The sequence below is a fragment of the Acinonyx jubatus genome, chromosome A3 (genome assembly GCF_027475565.1).
Source record: "Acinonyx jubatus isolate Ajub_Pintada_27869175 chromosome A3, VMU_Ajub_asm_v1.0, whole genome shotgun sequence".
NCBI lineage: Eukaryota > Metazoa > Chordata > Mammalia > Carnivora > Felidae > Acinonyx > Acinonyx jubatus.
Window position 1 is genome coordinate 96,524,234 of NC_069388.1, and position 18,409 is coordinate 96,542,642.

The 18,409-nt window shown below is 35.2% G+C and overlaps 1 protein-coding gene across 1 annotated transcript in view; it reads left to right on the forward strand.

The window, feature by feature from the left end:
- The window catches only part of LOC106978215 (ADP-ribosylation factor-like protein 5A), an 88,923-nt gene extending 70,789 nt beyond the window's left edge, over positions 1 to 18,134 (forward strand). The window contains 2 exon segments of the mRNA XM_053201389.1: positions 17,256 to 17,661; positions 17,663 to 18,134. Of these exon segments, the coding sequence (XP_053057364.1) occupies positions 17,256 to 17,661; positions 17,663 to 17,915 (659 nt within the window). The 3' untranslated portion in view covers positions 17,916 to 18,134.
- Positions 18,135 to 18,409: the final 275 nt, after the last annotated feature.

The following is an 18,409-nucleotide window of genomic DNA, read 5'->3' on the forward strand; positions in this document are numbered from 1 at the left end:
ATTTTCCAAGGGAGGGCTTTGTAAAATATGCTTATAGTAAATAATAAAATAGTGAACTATGTTAGTGTCAATACCAGAAAACACAACAGGCCTATGTAACTTGTTCACCAGATTTTTATGCTTTCTAATAGTTTATAACTAAAGACAAAGTGTGAAAATAGGTGTGATATCCCTGATTGGAGTACAAAAGGCATTGTTTCCTATTCATGTGTAGTACCAGTAGTGTTATTAAATTGTTTATGCAAACATTTTTTAAAAGCCCACAGGTTTGATTAAATTAACATACATAAGATTATAGAATAGATGCTCTGAGTGTCCAAGGGACTGAATTTTAAGACATATTATAATCTCTACAAAGCCAACTAAGGGAATTTTATGATTTTAATGTCCTAAAAATGCAAGTCCTATATAAAGTTTGAGGATCAATTTTTATTGTTCAATGAAATTTCACTTGGGCCACCACACTTATTCTTTAAAAGTGAATCCTCTGGGCCACTTGGGTGGCTCAGTTGGCTGAGCATCTGACTCTTGATTTCAGCTTAGGTCATGGTCCCAAGGTTGTAGGATTGAGCCCTGTGTCAGACTCAGCACTGACCATGGAACCGGCTTGGGATTCTCTCTCTCTCTCTCTCTCTCTCTCTCTCTCTCTCTCTCTCTCTCTCTCTTTCTACCTCTGCCCCTCTCTCCTGCTCACACACTCTCTCTCAAAAAAAAAAGTCATCTCTTGGGGGCGCCTGGGTAGCTCAGTCAGGTAAGCATCTGACTTGAGCTCAAGTCATGATGTCACAGTTTGTGGGTTTGAGTCCTGTGTTGGGCTCAATGCTGACAGCTCAGAGCCTGGAGCCTGCTTCAGTTTCTGTGCCTCCCTCTCTTTGCCCCTCCCCTGCTTGTGCTCTGTCTCTCTCTCTCTCCCTCAAAACTAAATAAACATTAAAAAATAATTTTTTAAGTCACCTCGTATTAAACAAACAAACAAAAAAAGTAACTCCTCACAGTGAATATAGTTGTTGTTATCTATAGTTTATATCATATGGGTGATGGCCAGGAGGGCTACTGTAATCAAGGGTCAGGGCTAAATCCCTGAGTTGCCTCCAGGCATCTGCATTTTCCATTAGATTCTTCCTTGTCTTACAACTCTGCTGAAAATCTTTCTGACCAGAAGAAGAGTTTTGAACACACTAGAGAGAATAAATGTCCTTCCCTCAGCTGAGATATAGGTCCCGGAGTATTTTCCCCAAAGCAGAGGCGTGTGTTGTAGAGAAGACTGAGTATATTTGGCAGTGATTACTCTTCCCTTCTCCCTGCCGGAATTATTAGTGCATTCTTCTAGGATTTTCACTGTGAGAACCTGGGAAGGCTCCTGGAGCTAAATTCTGCTAAGGTGTTGGGATCCCTCTCAGACTGGGATCTACTCACATGCACATCTATACTCAGCCTCCAACAGTTCATCGAAATTACCATCTAAGTGTCCCCAACAGAGTATGGCTCCAGCAGTTGCTGATCCTATTAGTTGTGACTCTCCAGATGTACATGTGTCTCCAGGTTCTGGGGTGGCAGATAACCATGAAACCTCAGTTTCTAATGGATTCAAGGACAGGACACTCAATGAGTCAGTTCATCTGGCCACTTTTTTTTTAAAACAGGAGTGTAGATTTCTAAGCTATTGACATTTTGACACTGTCTCTTCATCATTGTTCACTAATCTTGCATTTTTTCTTGTGCCCTGATTCCATTGTGTTTTCATCTCTCATTGTCATATATTTCTCCATTTATAATACAGTTTGCCACTTACTTAATAACCACTTAAAGGTTGCAAGTAGTCAATATGTCATCCTCAGTGGCCAAGGAAGATAACGTTACCATGGTTATGCCTATCTGAATTGTTTACTCTTGCCTTTAAGCCATCATGTGTACACCTGAGAGTGGCAAATGTAAAAATTCCCCCAAAATTGCTGATGTGAATCAAAACACAGTGTTCAAACTCAGGTAATTAAATCTAAACATGTCATAAGTAGCTAGAAATCAGAACAGAGTAATTTGTGCGAAGATTTGAAGATCTTGGAATGAAGGTGATCCTAAAGATATTACCTATGAAATGCTAGAATTGATTTCACAGACCAATTAGGAATGGCAGATACTGGACAGTATGTAGACATATAAGACACTTTAAAGATTAAGAAGACTTGAAAATTCAGGTGAGCAGAACTTGACCATGGAACTTCAAGATGTTAAGAGATACTATTTTCTTGTGTGGTACAGATGTGGATCTGTACAAAGAATATAACCTTTTAAATCATTCTATATAGTCAACTGCCCACTTTTTTCACTATGTACACATGAACAAAATGTTTTGGCTTTGTTTTATGCAAACTCTGTGTATGCATTATTATTTGCAAAATAGTACTTTATATGTTTGTATGCATTCAGAGAAGCCAAAGCTTGTTTTTCATGAATAAGAAAAAAGGAAAATTAGCTTCAGTAATGTTTGTGTGTGTGTGTGTGTGTGTGTGTGTGTTTAACTTTGGATTTAGAATTTAAATGGTGTACAAATAAAAGTTAGTTTTAAAATTCTGTCTTCACATTTATTACAGCTTGGGGGGATTCAGTAGACTTCTCACTGGCTCATTAGTGGTGCTTATAAAACAAGAGCAATTGAAAAAAGGAAGGAACAGCTGTTTGGAAATGCAAGGAGAGAAATTAGAGCAGAAATGCAGGTAAAATATGGGCACTTTGAAAATAATTGTAGTGACATCAAAGAGGTACAATTTAAACATTATTTAAAAATACCTTGCAAACTGCTTTAAAACTCAAGATCCTGAGTCAATAATGAGTTTATGCATCAGCTACTCCAAATGTAATTGAAACGTGGAGAATGCTGTATAAGTTATTCATTAAAAACTATCCAGTTGCTGAGTAGGAAAGTAACTCCTCCTCTAAAGTCAGCACTTTAAAAATCCTGGGGAGAGTCACTAGGGCCATCCATATTTTGATTCATGACTGAAAGAATGTCTTGCATGCGGGGACACCTGTCTAATTCAGCTGCTGACTTTAATTGTGGAAGATAGGCAAATGGGGATGATAAAGAGATTTGTTTAAAAAAAATTCAGGGTAGGGGTTGCCTGGGTGGCTCAGTCGGTTAAGCATACGGCTTCGGCTCAGGTCATGATCTCCCGGTTCGTGAATTTAAGCCCCGCGTCCAGCTCTGTGCTGACAGCTCAGATCCTGGAGCTTGCTTCAGATTCTGTGTCTCCTCCTCTCTCTGCCCCTCCCCTCCTCATGCTCTGTTTCTATCTCTCAAGAATAATAAATAAACTAAAAACAAATTAAAAAAAAATTCAGGGTAGTGATATTTATTTGCATATTTTTTCTAATAAGGGAGTGATTTAAATATCATAATTGCATTCAAATTTGACAGAAAATAGATTTTCAACTTTACTGAATTTATTTTTTTTAATCAAAATTCAACCCAAACTTTACACTTCTGGAACCCAAATTCTGTTGTTTCTGACTCTAAATTCTCCAAAGCACTCCCCATTCTGATAGCATAGAATCTTCACTCTCCTCATGGCAGAGTGCAACAGCTTTAATTACATAACACGCAACCAGAAAAGTAATCAAGTTGACTTTGCTCTGTGACATTTGGACCCAAAAACTTCCATGGTTATAAGAGAAAATATATTGCAATATATTTTAACCTTGAATGAAACAGTAGTATTCTTATAGTTTAGACAAATGTACATCAGTAAAAGTGAAATATGAAAAATTTTCTTCAAACATAATTTACTTTCTCCAAAATTCTGTTTGAAGATCTACTTTAATACATCTTTTCAGCAAGGCAAGCATTTCAGATTATTTCCATGCAGATGGAAAATCACTCAGTTCTTCATTAATTGAGTTTCAAAATGTGAAAGGTACTGAATAATCTAATTGGGAAGCAAAATAGAAAGAAAAATTCTTCTTAAAGCTTTCATTGTCTGTGTAGCAACAATTCTGGGTTTAACTTAAGCAGTGTCCATTGTAAAAGCACCTCTTCCCCTTTTTAAAACCAGAAAATCTATACTCCTCAAGGAAAGGATTATTCTACCCTTCCCTCACATTGGTAGAAAATCAAGCACATTTATAGAAATATCAAGAAAATCAGACTGGTGTCTGGGAAAAATAGCAGTAAACCTTGCCTTTCTAAGCCTACAACATCAAAGTCAGCTCCCCAGGTTTAAGTTTTCAGATTGGGTGTTGCATTCAAGCCTCATCTATTAATAATCGTCCCTTTGCTGGCCATTATTATCATCTGTTTCCTTCAGTGACTTGAAGAATAATATGTGATGAAGAAGAACATTTAAGAATTTTAGACTTTCCAGAGGCTTCTGGGTGGCTCAGTCAGTTAAGCATCTCACTGTTGGTTTCAGCTCAGGTCATGATCTCATGGTGTTGTGAGTTGGAGTCCTGTGTCGGGCTCTGCACTGCCAGTGCAGAGCTTACTTGGGATTCTCTCTTTCCCTCTCTCTCTGCCCCTCCCCTACTCACACTGTCTCTGTCTCAAATAAATAAATAAACTTAAGAAAAAAAGAAGTTTAGATTTCCATGACCAAGTGTCATCTAAAAGTCATTTTCAGCAAAGAAAGCTTTGGTAGATGCATGCTTAAAGCAGCAAAGATGATATTTAAATAAGGCATCTGAAATTAGGTAGGGGGAAACAGAAAGATTTTAGAATTTTTAGAGTAGACGCAAGATATAAACTCAGGCCAATGACTCACAGAATGTGTATCATCAGAAATGGTTATGGAAGTCCAGTTCTGGATGAGATGGACTAAGCAACCTCTATCATTTCTATCCATGTGAATACATCCAGTACATCAAGAAGCATTTTAGGCCTCTGAAATGTAAGTAGTAGCAGAGGATTATACAAGAACACCAGAAGTACCTTGGAGGTGGCAATTACTTTAGCACTTTTTTTTTCTTCAGTGTGCCTTGATCAGAATGCAACCTGTAACCTGGAAGTAAACACCAAGGTACAGAAATTCAGGAGCCTTCCTCCCACCTTTTATTATTATCTGTTTGCTCACACTCCAAATTTCAAGTAACTGTCAGGTAGTGGTGGAAGAAGCAATAATGAGAGCCCACAAAAAACAAAACTCTGAGAACAGGAAGCTTTCTCTACAATCAACAGTCTCACTCCAACCTATTGCTATTGCTTTATTTTGTTGTCTCTGTCCTCTTGTCATTGGAAAAGGGAGATCCAGGGAGCCACAATGTACCCAGGAGATCATACAGAGGAAGAAGCCCAAGAAGAAAATTCATAAAGAATGAAATACTGGGCTGGTCCCAACTTTTGCATGCATGGGTATAATCTTAATCATCATAACAAACACTTTGATAGCTGGCCACCAGCGAGGACTCAGATTGAGCAATGACTGGTGCACACCAAGGAAAGGTCTGAAAAGCAATGCAAAGGATTTGAAAAATGAACTAACATTGATACAACAACCCACAGAAGGATGATTGGACCTTGTGACTTGAAAGAAAATGGTTGATTGCCTATTTAAAAAAAATTAAAAATCCTCCTTAGAATTTAGATAAAACTCAGAGTCCCATAACATAATAAGGAAAGTGTCCAAGATATGATCCAAAATTATTCCCCAAAGGAAGAACCAAGGAAGTTTCATCTGAAATGGAAACAATCAGCTAACATCAACAAAATAACACAGATGTGATTTTCTAGCAAAGTATTTAACTATTACACAGTGATCCAAGAAGCAGTCATGAACACTTTAAAAAATGGAAAAATTCAGAGTATCAACAAAGAAATAGAGAATGTAAAAAAAAGAACAAAATGGGGCACCTGGGTGGCTCAGTCAGTTAAGCATTCAACTTTGGCTCAGGTCATGATTTCACGGTTTGTGGGTTTAAGCCCTACATCAGGCTTCTCTGTATTGACATCCTGGAGCCTGCTTCGGATTCTGTGTCTCCCTGTCTCTCTGCTCCTTCCCTGCTCACACTCTGTCTCTATCTTTCTCTTTCAAAAAATAAATAAACATTAAAAAAAGAACAAAATGGAAATTTTTGAACTAAGAATGTAATAATAGATATGAAAGCTGTACTGATTGGGCTTTGTGATAAAATAAAGATGACAGAAGGTAGAGTGAACTTGAGGGTATGTCGACAGGAATTATTCCATCTGAACAATACAAAGAATTTAAAAAATAAACAGCCTCAGGGATGTACAAGAGAAACACAAAAGTTATGACATTTGTGTCCTCAGAGTCTGAGAGACTGGTGATGTAAAAGTTGAACAGTTGAAAACTTCAAAAGTTTATCAGAACATATAAAGCTGTAAGTTCAATAAAAATGCCCCCCAGACCCCAAACAGGTTAAGCCCATATATTTCCACACTAACACACATCATAAACAAATTGTTGTAAATTAAAGCCAAAGAAAATGTATTGAAAGCCCCCCCCAAAAAAATGACATGTTACCTATGAGGAAGGACAATTTGAATGGCTGTGGATTTCACTTCAAAACTACAGAAGACAAAGAGAAGTAGCACAACAATATTAAAGTGTTGAAAGAGTTGTTAGCTTTAATTCTACATCCAGGAAAAAACATCTATCACAAATGAAGATAAAATACAGACATTCTCAAATACAGAAAAACTAAGAGAATCTGTTTTCAGCAGATCTGTTCTAAAATAATTGCTAAAGAAAAATCTTCAGACAGAAATGACATCAGAAAGAAAGTTCAACAGAAGAAATTACCTAGGATAAAGAGGAACACTATATAATGATAAAAGTTTTAATTTACTAAAAAGACATAACAATCTAAATGTGCATGCCCTGAACAACAAAACTTAAAAATATACAAGACAAAAACTGACAGAACTGAAATGAGATATAGGCAAATCCACAATTACAAATCAAGATTTTAACACTCCTTTCTCAGTAATAAAAGTAGTAGACAGAAACCAATCAAGAATATAGAAGTACAAAATAACACCATGAGGCAAAGTCCTCAGTTCATATTGAAATTAAATTAGAAATGAATAACTGAATGACAGTGGAAACATCAGTAGACATTTGGAAAGAAAAAAATTAAAAAAAAACTATACTTCATTACAACCTATCAGTCAAAAAGAAAGCCTCAAATGATATTAGAAAACATTTTGAACTTAATGAAAATGTAGACAAAAATAAAATCCCATAAAAATAAATTTGTGAGATACAGATAAGGCAATGATTAGAGGGGAATTTATACCATTAAACATTTACATTAGAACACAGGAAGATTTCCTACCATAATTTAAGCTTCCAATTTAAGAAACTAGAAAAAAGAAGAGAAAATAAACCTATGGTATCAGAAGAATATAAGCAGTGAAGATAAAGAATGAAGAAATCAATGAAATTGAAAATTAAAAACAGAAAAATCAATGACATCAAAATCTAGTTCTTTGGAAAGATAAATGAAAATGATATGCCTCTACTAGGACTAATAAGGAAAACCGAGAGGAGACAAAAATAGTATCGGAAATTGTGGTAGCAGGGCACCTGGGTGCTTCAGTTGGTTGAGCATCTGGCTTTGGCTCAAGTCATGATCTCAAGGTTTGTGAGTTTGAGTCCTGCATTGGGCTTGCGGCTGTCAGCGCAGAGCCCAAGTCAGATCTTCTGTTCCCCTTTCTTCTGTCCCTCGCACTCTCTCTCAAAAGTAAACAAAACGTAAAAAAAAAAAAAAAAAAATTGTGGTAGGAAGAAGTTTAAGACGACTTCCATTTTTTTCTCCCCGGTGTAAACACATTGTATATTTCCTCTCTTTGATTTTAGGCATAGCCTGTGAATATGATGGGCTTTCGCTCCTCTGATCATATTGTGTTGTATAGCAGAAATGATTTTTTACGTATAAATAAAAGTTCTGGACAAATGTCTTTGAATTAATTGAAAAAGAGCTTATCCAGATGGTCTGAGTTAATCAGTGAACTGGCTAAACCTGGGACCAAAGGTCAGTGAGAAAGAAGTCAGAAGTTCAGTGTGAGAGATCACATGGCTGTGGGGGAAGCTCCAGGATGAGGAAGTGTGGACCACTGGAAAAGTTCCCAGGCTGACAGCTTGCAAGAGAATAGAGGCTTCCCTACTATAATGATAAAAAAGTGAATGCTGCCAACAATTTCCTGAGCTTGAAAGAATTGAGAAAGGAATACAGCTAGGCTAACATCTTGAGATCATTCTTTTGAGATCCTGGTCAGAGAACACAGTTCACTCATGCCTTGACTTTTGATCTAAAGAAACTGTGAAATAAATCTCAGTTGTTTTAAACTTTCAAGTTTGTATTATTACATTTTAGTCATAAAAAGTTATTAAAAGAATACAGAAAGGCTGTATCCCAATAGACCCTATAAACATCAAAAGGATACTAAGGGAAATGCAAAACTCCCTCTCCAAACATAAATTCTACACTTGAGGATGGACCAGTTCTTTAAAGAACACAAATTATCAAAATTCATCCAAATGAATAGGTAAAAGAGGGAGGCAAAATACTAGTAGATAATGACCAAGTAGAGTTAATTCCTAAAATGCAAGATTGACTCATTATTGAAAAGTCAGTCCATGTAATCTGCTATGTTAATAGTCTAAAGAAAAAAATCATAGTATTAATTTCAAGAAATTTCAGAAAAATTTCACATTAATTCATGGTAAAGACTCTCAGCAAATCAGGAATAGAAAAGAGCCATCTACAAAACAAACAAAAAAAACCTGTATATATAACACCATTCTCAATAATAATAAAAAAGTCAATGTTCTCATTCATGAATGGGAAAAAGGCAAAAAAATTAACTGTGATCATTCCTGTTCAACATTATACTGGGATATCCTACCATTGCCATAAGGCAGGCAAAAGAAATAAAAATCACATAGATGGGGGGAAAAGACATACAAAATTCTCCATTTTTTTAACATTTATTTAAAAAAATTTTAATGCCTATTTATTTTGAGAGAGAGGGAGAAGGAGTGAGTGGGGTAGGTGCAGAGAGAGAGGGGAGCAGAAGATCTGAAGCCCAATATGGAGCTTGAACCCACAAACCATGAGATCATGATCTGAACCAAAGTTGGCCACTTAACCCATTGAGACACACAGGTGCCCTAAAAGATTCTCCATTTTCAAATAATATTATTGCCTATGTAGACTTTCCAAGTACTCTGTAGAAAATATGCACATAACTAGTTTAGCAAATTCGTAGCGTACAAGATCAACAAACAAAAAATAATTGTATTTCTATACAGTAACAACATACAATTGGAAATTTAGATTTAAGAAATACCATTTAAAGTCATTCCAAAATGGGGTCCCTGGGTGGCTCAGTTGATTGAGTGTCTGACTCTTGATTGCAGCTCAGGTCATGATCCCAGGTCATGGGATCGAGAGCCCCATGTCAGACCTATGTACTTACTGACAGCATGGAGCCTGTTTGGGAGTCTCTCTCTCTCTCGTCCTCTGCCCCTCCTCCACTTGTGTTCTCTCTGTCTCTCTCTAAAATTTTGCAAAAAGCTCCAAAAAATTGAAATACTTAGGTACAAAACTAGCACACCATGAACATAATGTTTCCTGAAATCTAAAAAATGCTGACGAAAAAAGTAAAAGGAAACCAAAATAAATGGAGGTATATGCTACATTTGTGAATTGGAAGTCTCCATGTAGTAAATATTTTAATATCATCAAATTGATGTATATATATTTAATGTAATGCCAGTTAAAGCCACAACAGGATTTTTGGTCAGTATATATAATCTGATGATAAAATTAATGTGTAAATTAAAAGTACCTAGAATAACTGAAACAATTTTGAGAAAGAAGAATAAAGTTGGGGGGAACACTTTAAGTAATTTCAAGACCTGCTATAAAACAATTATATTCAATGTTATTGGCCAAAGGGTAAATACATTAAGTCATTGACACAGAATGGAATATTAGAATTCTACAAAAGTGGGCAACTGAAGTTTTACAAATTTGTGAAAGCAATTCAATGGCTAACGAATGTTATTTTTAGCATTTGATGCTAGAACAATTAATTAGACATCCATATTGAAAGAAGTAAACATTGATTTATACTAACTCACTCCAACTGAATGATAGACATACATGTAAAGCATAAATCTATAAAACTTTTAGAAGAAAACACAGATGAAACCTTTGGGAACTGAGTTAGGCAAGGGAATTTTACAGAGAACATCAAAATAAAATCCATAAAACAAAAAAATAATGGCAAATTGGATCTCATTTTTAAAAAGATGTGTGAAATACCTTATTAAGAGGATGAAAATACAAACTAGGGAAAGTATTTGCAAATCACATACCCAATAAAGGACTTGCATTTAGAATATATAAAGAGCTCTAGAATCCTGATCATAATTTATCTCTGGACGCCTGTGTGAACATTTTTTGCATGAACGTTAAGTTTTATTTCTCTAGTATAAATATGCCAGATTAGAATTCCTGGGTCATATAGTAAGTATTTGTATAACTTTCTAAAGATTGCTTGTTCATAAAACTGGACTATCCAAATATCCTATGGATGAACAGAGAAACAAAAGTAGTATATCCATACAATATAAAACTACTCAAGAATTAAAATCAAAAAATCATTGACACATGAAACAACTGAGATGAACTTCAGAGACATTATCCTGAATGAAAATAGCCCAAACCAAAATATTACATATTATACTATTCCCTTTCAATGTCATTTTGAAAGAGACAAAATGATAGTGATAGAGAATAGATCAGTTTTCCATGTATTATGGATTGGGTTAGGATGTGAGTATAAAGAGACAACATCAAGGATTTTGGTGGTGGTGTTATTGTTCTGAATATTGGTTGTCATGGCATTTACAGATTCTCAAAATGTATTAAAATTCTAGAGCTCCACATCAAAAAATAGGTATTTAGTTTAAAAATAAAAAGAAATTAAAAAATGAAAATATAGAAGAAAATATTGCTGAATTACGAATCAAAGAAAGAGGAGTGCCTGGGTGGCTCTGTCAGTTGGGTGTCCAACTCTTGATTTCAGCTCAGGTCATTATCCCATGGTTGTTGAGCATGGAGCCTGCTTCAGATTCTCTCTCTCTCTCTCTCTCTCTCTCTGCCCCTCCTCTGTGTGTGCTTTCTCTCTCTCTGACTAGATAGAGATTTTTGTATGACTTCTAGTAATATTGGAATATTGGACCTAAGATTAACAAGTACATTTAAAATACCAGTTTCATAATTGGTTTTCAAAATTCATTTCACTCAAAACATGTTTTTGTTTGCTTCAGTGAAAAGTTTTAAGCAAAAAAAGTTAGTATATGATTTGATTTTACCATTTCCTACTATATCCTAAAAAAGTAGTCAGTAAATATAAGATTCCTATCATTATGCCACATACAGTCTTTGGAGGAAGTAGGTGTGGAGTAGGATATTGAGGAAGCAACAAGACAATGTAAGAGAAAATAAAATATGGATCACTCCATATTTTAAAATATGGATCACTCTTTTTTTAAAAAAAATTTTTTTAACGTTTTTATTTATTTTTGAGACAGAGAGAGACAGAGCATGAACGGGGGAGGGACAGAGAGAGAGGGAGACACAGAATCAGAAGCAGGCTCCAGGCTCTGAGCCATCAGCCCAGAGCCCGACGTGGGGCTCGAACTCACGGACCGCGAGATCGTGACCTGAGCTGAAGTCGGACGCTCAACCAAATGAGCCACCCAGGCGCCCCTGGATCACTCTTTTAAGTACCTTATATTTTAACAAGAAAATAATTAAGTTCATCAAAGTTTATAATGCTTATAATGCTATGAGAATTACTTTCTATGCTATTTGTTTACATAACAAATCAATGCTCAAAATCTAAAATCTAATAAATATCTTGAAAACAGTAACAATTATCTGAATAAATCAACAGGTATCTATATTAACATATCCAAACTAAAATAACATTTAGAAAAAAAGTGGCCGTGTCTTTTTTTGTAAAGAAATAAAAAATGAAGGAAAGAAGGGAGAGAGAAAAGGAGGAACACAGAAAAGTAGTTGCATGTACAAGATAGGTATCATTTTCATAATGTTCTCTGAAGAAAGTGTAAAGCAAAATACATGCAACTTTAACTTTTCTTGTACTTACATTGCAACAGTAAAAAAAAAGAAACTAATTTTTAGATATAACACATATCTTACATGTTATTATTTAATATTAAATATAAAGTAGATACCTATTTTAATAATGAGTTTTAATTCCAATATATCTAAAAGATTATGTTAACATGTAATCAATGTAAAACTTACTTGAGAGATTTTTATATTATTTTCTTAGTACAAAACCTTTTTTTACTAAATATTTGAAATTTTTACATATTTCAAGTTTTATACTAAATTTTCATCAAGATTACATGATCTGTATTTAGATTTAATAAAACTGAGTTTAAAAAGTAGATTTACATGCTTGTTGTTCCAAATTTACTTAAACATTTTCCAGTAATTGAATTAACAATGTAAAATTTCAATTTATACATTTATATTCAATTTTAAAATAGTAAAATAAAAAATTCAGTTCTAAGGTCACACTAGCCACATTTCAGGTGTTCATTAGTCACATGTGGCCAGTGACTTTCATTTTGGACAGTGCATTTCTAGTACATAAATTTAAATTATTTAAATAAAAATAGACATTTTTAGTAGGTTATTCCCCTCTTGGAAATGTCTTGGCATCTTGTAAGTTTTATAATGAAAACTTTTGTCTACTGATGTTTACTCCTTGAAATATTAAGTGCGTATTGACTTTAAAGACAAACAGGAAAAATGGACATTGTTTATATTTTTATTTTTTATGATGATACTATGATAAAATTGTCTTTATGCTGGTATTTGAGAGTCGCAGTCAATCTGGTGTATTAATTGTGAGCATTCTCCCTTTTGATACATTTGCTTTACTGGGATTCAGAATAAAGTGATATAGTTATTTGCAATTTGCTATAATTTAATTGGTTAAAATTCTCTTTTCTCAATATATTAAAATGGTGTAATTGTACAGTGTAAAATCAGTAGGCTAATTTTATTTTCTATAAGGAACAGATGTCAGGGCAAAATCCTCCTAGCTTTTGAGCAGCCCCAGGCATTATGAAAAGAAGTGATCATCTGCAAAAGTCAGTTTCATGGATAAACAGAAAAGTGGGCACTTTTTAAATTTAAGTACTACTTTGCATTTTTGTGTCTAATTCCACACTCTGATATCCCAAGTACCTTCTTAATTCCCTGTTACATCCCTCAAGACTCCAAGAGCAACTTCCATGTTAATTCATATCATTATAATTCTCTGAAATGGAGAGTGTAGCAGATGGGAAATTGCTAAAGAGTAAGGGATTTCAAATCTGGACAAATATTCACACCTTGCATCATGTGCATAAATACACACATCTTTTACCTCATGAGCATATAACGTAAGGTCATCTATTAGCAAATATTTTTGGAGTTCATCAAATTAAAAGAAAATTTGTCATGTGTTTTCATAGAATCACATAGAGACATTCATTTTTTATATATCAACAGAATTCTTTATATCACCTTGTTCAAAATATATTATAGCTCGGCTGTTTGGTTGGATAAAGTAGATTTTTCTTGCTGACTGCAACTTGATGCTGGGATGGCCTGGACCCAGGAGTTCTATAGCTATCTGGGGAACACAAGATCCAAATTAAATGTGCATGGAGCTTAGAAATAAAAGTGGTGAGAAAATCATAAAACAATAAACTAAGTCTGCATAAAAATGTTTGAACCTCATAAAAAAATGAAGCCTGAATGCAGACATTTTTCATTTTTTTCTGTGAACCATGTTTCTCCTTGCAAGATAGTTTTGCTGGGTTTTGGGGCAGTTACCATGACTAGGTAATAAATAATGCAACTTGTTTCATATCAGTTTCTTCCTACAGAAATATAATGATTTATCTTTTTTTTAGTGTCTTCTGCTCTGTAAAGAAAGTATGTGGATGAATAAAGTCATGACTTTAGGATACACTGAACACAAAGGACCGGTGAGGTTTAACACTCAGTAAATATTAGCTTCTCTTGCAAATAATTTTGTTGAGGAATTCTGGAGCCTTAAAAAATAAAATTCATAATTGTTTCTTCAACTACAATTTGAGCCTTTTATATGACTATGGTAAGAATCTGTTAGAATTCACCACACATTTACCGGGAATCCAGTTAGCACTATTTTGTGCACGATTGCTACATAGAAAGAGAGTAGTAAGATAACTATCAATGATAGCCAAGTTATGGAAAGAGCACAAATGTCAACCAACTGATGAATGGATAAAGATGCGGTATATATATATACCATGCATACTACTCAGCCATCAAAAGAATGAAATCTTGCCATTTGCAACAACCTGGATGGACCTAGAATGTAATTATGCTAAGAAAAATAAGTCAGAGAAAGAAAAATATCATATATTTTCACTCATACGTGGAATTTAAGAAAACAGATGAACATAGGGGAAGGGAAGGAAACATAAGCTGAGGATTGCTAGAGGGGGAGATAGATGGGGGCATGGGCATTAAGGAGGGCACCTATTGGGGTGAGCACTGGGTGTTATATGTAGGTGATGAATCACTAAACTCTACTCCTGAAACCAGTAACACCATTTCATGAAATATTATGTTGACTTTCTTTTTATACCAATTTATTAATAAGAGGAAATTAGATTCTCTTGAATTTATGTTTTTCATCCATATAGAAAGGAGATAGATTTTTTTCAACTCAATTAAAAAAAATTTTTTTTATTAATGTTTATTTTTGAGAGAGAGAGAGAGACAGAGCGTGAGCCAGGGAGGAGCAGAAAGAGAGAGAGAGAGGGAGACACCAAATCCAAAGCAGGCTCCAGGCTGTAAGCTGTCAGCACAGAGCCCGATGCGGGGCTCAAACTCATAAACCATGAGTTCATGACCTGAGCCGGAGTTGGACGCTTAATCGACTGAGTCACCCAGGCGCGCCCCTCAACTCAATTCTTAAACAGAATACCAACTTTTATTTTTTTTTAAGTGACCATATTTTTTAATAGGACTACTGTGGCCTCAGTATGTTTAAACAAATTTCTCTTAACTATATTTCTTTCCTAGTAATGGCTTACAACCAACTAAATTAGTATATTTAATGCATATTTCTGATTAATATATAAATTTAGACATTGGTAAAATCCCATTGTATATGTTTTTCAGTTTCTTTAAAGCAAGAAAATCAGACATTAGCTAAAATATTTTTTGTTTCACTTAGAGATCTTTATTTTTTCAGCTATAAATTTTGTTGATTTCTTTTTCTTTTCACAAATTTTCTTAAGAAAGGGAGTAGAGGATTTGATGTGATAAAATATGAAATATATCTTTACAGAAAATATCAAAAATATTTATTGTATACTCTATTACCAACAAAGGCCCTGCTTTTGTTATTTTCCTATGATTCTGTTAATCCATGTACCACTTTGTTGTACTTTTTTTTTTTGAGGAACCATTCCTTTGAACAGTGTTAAAAAATGTTAAATTCTGTTGTATATACATCAACTCCTCCTTGCTGATTAACATTTATTTTATATCAAGAAAAAATCGATTAAATGATATCCTGATATAGAAAACTAGTATTAATTATACACAATGAAATCACCATACGGTAGTGATGAGAAAGAGGGGTGTGAGAGAGAGACTGGGATGAAGAGTTTATTTCTTGTTGGCTCTACACCTCCACTGTAAATCAGTGAAGGTGTTCTTATTGTCAGTCAATAATGTACCTTTGCTGATGAAACATACATTACTTGGATCACTGCCATCTGCTGTGCTGGGGATAAAGACCTGTAGGATCTCAAGTGTGTAGTTAAATTACTTCCATGCAGAACATATTAGCCACAGAATGGACACTTAGCCCTTTGCTCCTGCTAGGAGCTGGAGAATATTTTCTGAGTAGCACAAATGAGCACTTTACCATTTGGGGTAAATTTACAGGTAGCAGTAAGTTAAAATGAAAGGTTAAACTTAAAGAGCATGAATAAATTGGTTGAGATAACTTCTCTAGCAACTTATGTGTTTTTTTCCTATTAAATTTGAATTTTTAGTATTTAATACTTTGAATATTATGTTGTAGTATTATAGGAAAATGTAGCTCAATCATTTCCTCACAGCCTAGTTAACTGAAGTTCTGTATCCCTGCTCTGTCTTCAAGGGCCATAAAATGGGAAAAAATAAAGAATAATCAAATGCAGTGCCACATAGGCTTAGATAAGATGGATCCTGTATTTTATTTAGAAGGGTCTGTATATCGCAAACAAAAAAAGACGTCAAGTTGTTTAAAAGACACATGGAGCCTATACCTTGGAATCTGGCCCTCAGTATTGGGAGGGTACGCTTTGTGTCTTTCAGTGCCCACGTTCATGAGCAACATCCTCAGGCTCCAGAGAATGCTTCTCCACTGGAGCTGTGTGTCCTATGGCAACCATGGCCTGATGGCATTAGGGTGTGACTGGTGCCAGTATGTCTGGGATGATACTCCTTCCAACTACAAGGAAGATTTGAGTGGTGAAGTTCTTTGGAAAGAGCAAAGACAAATTAGCCTTTTTATGTTTCAGTTTGTGGTCCTGGAAGTACTCCTAATTTAATTCAGTATTTACAGCAGTTGCACATACGAGGAACATTTTGTAGCATTAAACAGTCATATCAGTCCTAGATTTGCAAATATGCATGTGTGGGGATAACATCCATGGAGCCTAATACTCTTTGTAACGTTGAATAGAGCTATATCATTACTTTAAGGACAGTGAAACTGCGATATAAGTGACCATTATTTGTATGATGAAGTTGAATTACTTATAGTATTTACTGACGCTTTCCAATATTTGATCAGAATATGTAGAGTACATTGTTTATTTTTAAATCTAAAAATTGATTATTTCCCTTAGAGAGCAGTTCTTTGACAATAATTCAGAAATTCATCTTATTTGCAATTGTTTTCAATAAAATAATCTCTGTAAAATACTGGGTTTAACAATAAAACTGTACTGAGACAACGCGGCGGCGATGTCCGTGAGCCAGGCGAGTGCCGGGGCGGCAGCTGCGGGGTTCTCGCACACGCACAGGGCAGGGCAGGGCGGCAGGGCGGCTTGGGCTTCGGCCTCCCTCCAGTTCCCAGGAAGGATAATACTATCCTTAGTTATAACCATAATGAGATGAGTACTGGCAGTGGTGTTAAGTGCCATTTTGAGCTGGCGGCCAGCGCAGAAGCAGCAGCAGCAGAGGCGGAGGCACCGGTGCCTCTCTCTCTCCTCCCCTTCAGCCTGAGCCAGGGGAGGGCAGGCGCCCGGGTGGCTGGAGGCGGTTCCGTTGCCCAAGAATTGGAATTCTCTTCACCAGGAAATGGAGACTGTTCGATCACCAGGGGCACAAAGTTATCATTCTTGGGCTGGATAATGCAGGGAAAACTACCATCCTTTACCAATTTTCTATGAATGAAGTTGTACATGCATCACCTACAATTGGAAGTAATGTAGAAGAAATAGTGATTAATCATACGTGTTTCTTAATGTGGGATATTGGTGGACAAGAATCTCTTCGTTCTCCCTGGAACACATACTATACTAACACAGAGTTTGTAATTGTTGTTGTGGACAGTACAAAGAATTTCTGTAACTAGAGAAGAACTCTATAAAATGTTAGCCCACGAGGACCTAAGGAAAGCTGGATTGCTGATTTTTGCTAGTAAACAAGATATTAAAGAATGCATGACTGTAGCAGAAATCTCCCAGTTTTTGAAATTAACTTCTATTAAAGATCACCAGTGGCATATCCAAGCATTCTATGCTCTTACTGGAGAGGGATTATGCCAAGGACTTGAATGGATGATGTCACGATTTAAGATTAGATGATCTCTACTGACCTCTTCTCATAGACTTTGTATAAACGAAGTGCTGGACTTTATCTGAAAGCTGCAAAAATTAATGGTTTAGATATATTTATAATAAACTGACTTAAACTTTTTCTATAAGAAGAAAAATTAAGACCACTTATTTGAGAACAAAGATGAAGTCTCACTTTCCAATCTGCTTTCTCATTAGTCCCTTCCAAAGCAAGGTCTTTAAAGCTGTGATTGCCATTTTTCCCATAATGAATCCTCTCAGGACATTGTGTAGCCTCTGGTAAGTAAAAAGGGAGAAGGAGACATTCATTTTTAACTTTAAGAGCTTTATTGTCAGTATAAGCCTCCCTAGTTGAATGTTGTTCTCTTCTTGTTCCATTAAGTCAGACTACAAATCAGCACAGATATTCAGTTTCCAATATTTTAAAATGTAAGGTTACTTAAGAAAAGTATTTTACATAAGGTTGTATATCTAATGTGTATATACCTCAAGTTCAAGTTTAT